We start from the raw sequence: 7,761 nt of genomic DNA, 5'->3' as shown, positions 1-7,761 counted from the left end.
ATCAGACTGAGGTTGTCAATCAAACAATGTCGGCGTCGGTGGTGTAGTGGTAAGCGTGGTTGCCTCTCACCCCAGTCGGTCGGGGTTCAATTCCCGTCGACGCCGATGGGATTTTCTGAGACATAAAATCCGTGATCACGTCTTCCCTCGGATAGGAAGTAAAGCCGTAGGTCCCGGCCCATGTGTTGATGGGTTCGATATGTAGGGTCCTCAGGTGTGGTGGCTGTCTCCCTGGGGCGTCGGAATTTAAGGCTTAGCTCCTAGACCCAGCCGACGTAAAACACAACTGGCGCCGAACGGTGCTAGTTGGCCAGAAAAAAAAGAAGAAGAATCAAACAATTGCATTATGATTCATAATGCAACCGAAATGAGTTGTGCCATAATGTAACCATAATGCAATTGTTTCGTATCGTGCGAAAAAATAGGCCTTCCCGAAACGGCAAGAATAAAACATAATTTTATAGTTCCGAGTTGCAAAAACAAATATTAAATTTCGTGAAAGCCAAATGTGTCCTAAAAACTAGCTCTTCAAGGGCAATCATGCTTCGAGAGGCTCTCAGTACCGTGATTCCGGGTACAAGAAGGACCATGGGATTCATCAGTCAATTAGGGTGAAACTTTAACCATAAATCATTCTATGTAATAAATACTTTAAAAAATCAATAATACTGCTATCAGACAATGAAATAGCTCTGTAAGAGCTGAGAATATTTTTTACAATTGAATTTAATATCCTAGAATGCGAAAAGCTTAGCAAAACTTTTACAACATTATTAAATGTTTATTATTCAAGTTTAAGTTTCCAATATTCTTGATTAACTCCACGAAAACGCATGAAAGTATGCAATTACCTTGGAAAATTTGTGATTAGGTACTTCCGAAAAAAATCACTGTTCTGCATAAATGTTGCACATTTTGATAACAACATCGAGTTTAGCGATTATTATAATTATTTATGTAACGAATTGCAAAATGATGATTTTTACAGCACGAGTTGTACATTTATTAAACGAGGCTTGCCAGAAAAACTTTCATAAGAATATGATCGTTTGATATTGATATGATAAATATTGATATCAACGTGCTCCGCGGTGGATGAGTGGGACCGGCCACGTGCTCTGTCGTGCGAGACAAATAAATTGGATCAAGCATGCCGTGCAATAACCGTCACAGTTTTTCAAGCTCTAGCCGTGAAAATTTAGATCAGACTGAGGTTGTCAATCAAACAATTGCATCATGATTCATAATGCAACCGAAATGAGTTGCATTATGAACCATATAATGCAATTGTTTGGTAACGTGAGGAAAAGTAGGTCGTTACCTCATCGAAATGGCAAGTATAAAATAGAATATTATAGTGCCGAGTTGCAAAATAGTTATTTATACAAGTTGCAAAATGATGATTTTTTCAGCACGAGTCGTACATTTATCCAACGAGCACGGGGGTGAATCTTCATCATGAAAAGTGCTGCTCATTTGATTGCTGTACACTAGCGAACCTGGTGGTGGAAGTCATGCTTTTGCGTGTAGCGAGCATAGGGCGGACGGCGTAGCACGCTTTGATGAATTTTTATTTTCCCATGGAAATTCATTCCAATCTAGTTCTCCAATCGACAATTTCACGTCTTCTATTCCAAAACTTCAAGTTTGTTCTAAGCAAGGGGCCAAACACGTATAATTCTTGGCTTGGTATATTATAGTATACTGAAATATATTAGTGCATCGTAGCAAACTCTGCGGCCGGGTTTTCCGATAAACAATGTTTGTTTTTTAATTCATCTGTCATAGTCTTGATTTCAGCCAGTACGATTACTTTGATGGTAGTACATTAATATACAATAATATACATTAATACATTAATATACCGCAAATATACTAATACACTTCGAATACACTCAATATGCTAATACGTGTCTAGCCCCTTGGTTCTAAGATACATATCTGTTCTGTGCAACGAGGCTTGCCGAGTTGGATAAAAACGACGAGTGCTGAAAAAATCAAGTTTTGCAACGAGTTGCAGACAATGTTTTTTGCAATTATGACAAATACGCTTGAGTACGATCATTTCTGACTGTCCACACTCTACACACGTTTCAAGAGGAATACCATGAAATGAATAAATAAAAAAAAAAAAAAAAAAGAGAAACCACGTGCGAGCATTCATGCACGTCTGTTTTTAATCAGGTAGGCTGTGTTCATAGGTGTCACAAAAGGACACAAGTATTCGGAGTAGCGTCGGTAACGAGCGTTGATTGCTGCTGCTGCTGCTGCTGCTTATCTCTCTACGTCTGTTCGGCTGATGAAATCGCTTCTATTCAGATTCGATCTGCTGAAATGACATAGAAGCAACCATCGAATCAACATAAGACTACGGAAGAACATTAGTGTTAGTGCAAAGTGTACCCTTGAAAAAGTGCCGAAAAGCAGTACTTTTCGGCACTCTTAAGAGTGTTGAAAAGTAGTACTTTTCGGCACTCTTGATCTAGTGATAAAACTAGGCCGTTTCGGCACACTTTCGACGATTGAGTTTTTCTAAAATTTTTAGATTTAAAAACATTGATTCGAATGTCCATTATATTGGGTGTTAGGTTCGTGCACGGCATAAATATCACAAGGCAGGCTAGTAACCTATGCAAACATACATTTTGGATGTAAACATGTGACGTCATTCTAATTGTTCTTCACATGATCAAATTGATGTGGAGTACTAGATCGCCTCTGAACGATTTGAATTACGTCATCAAAAATCTGTCAGTTTTCCGGAAGATGTCACCTTCTAAATGTTGTACACCGTGGGTTCATGAGTGCAAACTTTTTAAAGGGTGATAGAGGACCATAAATGGTGAAGAAAAATTGTTCTACGCATATGGTCAAATCTCAACCGTTACGTAATTTTGAACTTTCCATGTTTTTGATTATTATTACCTTAACTGGCTATAACTTTAAAATGGTCAAACTTATCGCAGTGTTTTTACCCTTATTCGAAAGATTATTGAATTTTCTATTAAATGGCATCTTTGAATCGATTGGTTTAGTTAAATGTCTAAGTTTTCTAGAGCAAAATAGCTCAAAATAGTTGGTTTTAATTTACTTTTGTCAATAATCTATGAATAATGCGTTAAATTTTGAAGTCTCTCTCTCTCTCTCTTCTTGGCGTAACGTCCTCGTTGGGACAAAGCCTGCTTCTCAGCTTAGTGTTCTATGAGCACTTCCACAGTTATTAACTGAGAGCTTCCTCTGCCAATGACCATTTTGCATGCGTATATCGTGTGGCAGGCACGAAGATACTCTATGCCCAAAGAAGTCAAGGAAATTTCCTTTACGAAAAGATCATGGACCGACCGGGAATCGAACCCGTCACCCTCAGCATGGTCATGCTGAATACCCGTGCGTTTACCGCCTCGGCTATATGTGCCCTTTGAAATTTTGAAGTATAGTTTTTGAATCGATTGGTTCAGTTAAATAACTAAGTTTTTAGAGCGAAATAGATCAAAAGTAGTGTGTTTTAATTTATTTTTGTCAATTATCTTTAAGGACAAGGTATTTGGAGTACATAGCTCAAAATTTCTAGAGCACCGTTTTTTAGAACCGTTGAACGGATTTCGATGAAAATGCATCACGCTAATTGTTCAGTGGTTTTCAACAGCGTGATGCATTTTAATCCAAATCCGTTCAACGGTTCTAAAAAACGGTGCTCTAGAAATTTTGAGCAATGTACTCCAAATACCTTGTCCTTAAAAAATGCGTAATAATTTAAGTTCATTCTTAAGCAAAATTTTGACCCCTGTTCAACTCTACAATTCGTTCTTTTACATCAAACTTCTAAGCTTTTATCGTTATTAGTTATTTAACTGAACCAATCGATTCAAAGATGTCATTTGGTAGAAAATTTATTGTTCTTTTGAATAAGGGTAAAAACTGCGATAAGTTTGACCATTTTGAAGCTGCAGCCAGTTAAGGTAACAATAGTACAAAACATGGAAAGTTAAATTTCTACGTAACGGTTGAGATTTGACCATATGCGTAGAACCATTTTTTCACCAATCATGGTCCTCTATCACCCCTTAAAAAAATTGCACTCACGAACCTAACACCTTGTATATGATGGGTATTTTTCGTAATTACAAAAATTGTTGTATGCAACTCGTTGCAAATTTCGATTTTTTCAGCACTCGTCGTATTTATCCACTCGTGCAGAAAAAATCATCATTTTGCAATTCGTTGCATAAATAACTATTTTTCTCTTCTTAGCTTAGATTACTCTTAATATTTTCATTGCTGCTGTAATAATATGGCAACTGCATGCAATTCTGTATGTTTTTCCTTCTCACCATTTATACTATTATAATATTTTTTGAAGTTGAATGTACTGATACTTCACCTACGAATTTCTCTTTCTCTTAAACCTAGGTTATTCTTCCTAGTTGCAGTGTTACTCAATTGTTTCTAGTTTTTGGCAATAATTGTTAAATATGGTAAAAAGCATTAAACAATATTATCATTGTTGAAGTAGTGGCTTATTATAGGGAATGTCTAATTAGATTTAAAAACCGTTCCGTTTCCAATGATAACCCAATGACCTTCAGCCTAATAGTCTATTTTACGAAACGACAACAGTGTTGATATTGATATTAAAACTCACGGGCTTGGGCGCGACCTCCTGTCAAATTTTCATTCATGAAATTAGCGATCAGCTGATCCGAAACGTCTCGTAAAATGGCTCATAGCGCAGCTTCGTTTGGGTCTGCTTAAGGAATTCCTTCTAAGATTTATGGAGAAAAACTTTCTTCTCTAACTTCTCATCGAATTCCAAAAGATTTCAAAGGGAAATGATACGAGATTGTTGGAATACGGATTTTTTAAACCAATATTGCTATAATCCTTCCGGAAATCCAGTCTGTCATAGCAGCATAGTCATATTTGGATTCCGAGATGTTAACCCTTAAATTCTGTAGAACAATTTCGAGCGGTTTCGTCTATCTGTGGCATTTATTTACATAGAGACGTACACGAGAGAAATGATGTCGTAAAATATGACATTATCTGGGGGTAATGTTATTCATTATAATAAAAAATCCCATGTTTTGCCTAAGTTCGACGACACCCAGCGTAATACTTTAGATTTATTAGCCTAAACTTTGAAGCGAAATACATGGTGAAATATTAGAGTACATTCCAATACAAATATAACGTACGTTAAATATGCAAACTAAAAAATTGGGAAAATACTTACTGCTCTTGATGTCAGTAAAACCATGCATGGAATGCGCTCACACACGACAAACGTGAACATGACACTCACACTGTAAAGAATAAATGTAACCAATACCACTATACACGCCTCATGTCAAACTTTTACGTTTCAGTCAGATCCAACAGTTTCATAACAAACTTCGCTCTTGAATTTCATCGTAACATTTGACTTACAATTTCTGTACCTATATCGTACGGGTGTACAGTTACACCATATTATTAAACTTTTTTTTCACATTTTTAGTCGGCATGAGTGAAGCACCCCAGAAACCTCCTCCTGCTCCTCCGAAGCAAGCGACATCGTCCGCTGCCCCTGGCGATGGTATCCGCTCGATGCGATCAACCAATGTTTTCCGAGCCATCAACTTCGAACTCTACGCTAAGCCGGTAAGCTTAGATTAAACATTGTTTGCGCAAAATTTAAAACATGATACCAAAATGAATACGCCGAATATCATGTTCAAATCTATGAAAATTATGTTAACAATACGTATTATTTTCTTGCAGAATGCTATAGTAATGGGCATTGGTCTGGTCGCCATTGGAATAACGTTCGGATACATTGCATACATGCGGTCCAAATACGAGGGCCTTGGATACTATTCGGCAATTCAAGAAGACGGAAAGGAGGTGTTCGTGAAAAGGAAGTCCAAATGGGAGTAGGAATCGCAAAATTATGCTATTACAAATTATTTAGATGTCGTAAGCTCTGTACATAGTTGCTTATTAAACTTTTAATAACAAACGTTAAAAAAAAATAAAGCTTTATATTCTTGTCTCTGAAATATGATTTCCCAAGTGAAAAGTGATCTACTAGTCGAAATAAGTGAGCTGTAGGGGTGGCGCAAAGGGTTTAAGTGAAATTTTTGCTAGAACAAACTTTCAAAAAACATTTCAAATTTAATTTTCAAACATAACATTTCTAGACTAGATAGGTGATTCTAGAAATTGCGATATATCTACTGGTTTCTGAGAAATTTGAAAAAAACGTCGTATTTCGGTATTTTTTTAGTTGGATACCAAAATATGATATTTTTACAAATATCTCGGAAACCAGTGGAGATATCGCAATTTTGATCAGAAATTTGGCCCAATTGGGTTCTAGAATCACCCATTTAGTTTTGAAATGTTATGCTGAGCTGAGAAGCAGGATTTTTTCCAGTAGGGATGTTATGCCAACAAGAAGAAGAAGATGACTATCAATCTCTTTGTGTATCACAAGAACAACCGACATGAAAATCCACGAAGGTTGAACCATGTGGCACCGGGTTTTGGAACGAAAACTATACGGAGTTCATTGTTGTTACCCAATTGACCACTTTCCGGAATCCCTGTACCAGTTCCGCATTGACCAGACCTGACCAGAACCCTTTATAAATGGCTAAACAATATGTTTCTCATTTACAGTGAGTTATGCAATAAAATGCATAAAGTGAATAACATTTGTGGATTTTCAAGCACATAGCAACGATGAAAACTAGTATTTCGGATGTTCCGGATTTCCGGAACCGGTTCTCAAGAATTTGTTAATATTAATGCCTATAATCAAAGTCCACGTGAATACCTTTCCAACGATACTTGGACGGTCCTGATTACTTGTTTGGTTGCAAAGTTATAGCTTGCCAAAGTTAGGTTCTCTGAAACGACATTTTTCAGTTGAAGCAGGTTCCCGGTGGCCACAGTGGCCAAATCCGGATTTCTCCGGTGGTTTTGAAAACTAGGCATGTGTCCCTTTCGTTTGAGCCATAGAGATTCAAAATCGGACAAGCCACTGATTTTTGCGAGCTGTCCAAATTTTGGGGTCAAAAATGACCCCAGGGTCTTACTTGTTCAATGCTTTGATTTTTGAGAAAGGTTTATTTCCGAATAATTGTTCAAATAATTGTCAGAAAATTTCTGATTGCTAGGATTTGTAAAACAAAAGCTACAGAGAATTAAAATTTGAAAAAGGTTAAAAAAAGACCCCAAGGCCTTACTAAGGTTAAAAAACATCAAAACAAAACAAGTGCACATGAAACATGTGCTGAAAATTTGCTCTTATTCTGGTGGTCTTGTAAAGTAAACAAATGTTGTTTGTGTAGTAATTGAAGATTTTTTTTTCGTGAACTTGAGAAGTGTTTAATGAAGTTACTATGAGATATTTCATTCTGAAGGTTTTTTTTTACTTTTTATCAGAGGTGTTAATAATGGAATTATTGAAGAAATTCTGCATAATTCTTATATGTAGCTGCAATAGAATTATTGGAATGTTTTCTGGCGAAATTCTTCGAGGATTTGTTGTAAGGATTTATTCTAAAGAATTGGCTAAAGCTGTTCATAAAGGAGTTTTGGTGGGTTTGATGCATAGAAAGTACAAGCTGAATTTGGAAAGAAATTCTCAATAACTAGAACGAAACTTTTATTATATTTTTTTTTTTAATTTAATCACATTTTTAAATAAATTAAGGCAGGCCTGCCCGACTTTTACGGCCGCGGGCCATATGCTACACTCCACACTATTTGGCGGGC

The 7,761-nt window shown here is 36.6% G+C and overlaps 1 protein-coding gene across 2 annotated transcripts; it reads left to right on the top strand.

Moving 5' to 3' along the window:
* The first annotated feature begins 5,322 nt into the window (after positions 1–5,322).
* On the top strand, positions 5,323–6,021 carry LOC115257197 (small integral membrane protein 8). 2 transcript variants are annotated; one of them, XM_029856632.2, is made up of 3 exons: positions 5,323–5,434; positions 5,498–5,640; positions 5,761–6,021. In XM_029856632.2, the coding sequence occupies exons 2-3, from the start codon at positions 5,503–5,505 to the stop codon at positions 5,914–5,916; spliced, it is 294 nt and encodes a 97-aa protein (XP_029712492.2). In that variant the 5' UTR covers positions 5,323–5,434; positions 5,498–5,502; the 3' UTR covers positions 5,917–6,021. The 2 variants fall into 2 exon arrangements, with proteins under 2 accessions (XP_029712492.2, XP_062713047.1); XM_062857063.1 differs by having other exon boundaries at positions 5,340–5,640.
* Positions 6,022–7,761: the final 1,740 nt, after the last annotated feature.

The sequence above is a fragment of the Aedes albopictus genome, chromosome 3 (genome assembly GCF_035046485.1).
Source record: "Aedes albopictus strain Foshan chromosome 3, AalbF5, whole genome shotgun sequence".
NCBI classification, from domain to species: domain Eukaryota; kingdom Metazoa; phylum Arthropoda; class Insecta; order Diptera; family Culicidae; genus Aedes; species Aedes albopictus.
This window is presented reverse-complemented; position numbering and strand designations above follow the sequence as displayed.

What these genes read in the sequence shown, in the direction of transcription:
- LOC115257197 (XM_029856632.2), top strand. Translation starts at nt 5,503, where the DNA reads ATGAGTGAAGCACCCCAGAAACCTCCTCCTGCTCCTCCGAAGCAAGCG. An exon ending in TCGAACTCTACGCTAAGCCG is followed by an intron (nt 5,641 to 5,760) that starts GTAAGCTTAGAT and finishes ATTTTCTTGCAG; the next exon opens with AATGCTATAGTAATGGGCAT.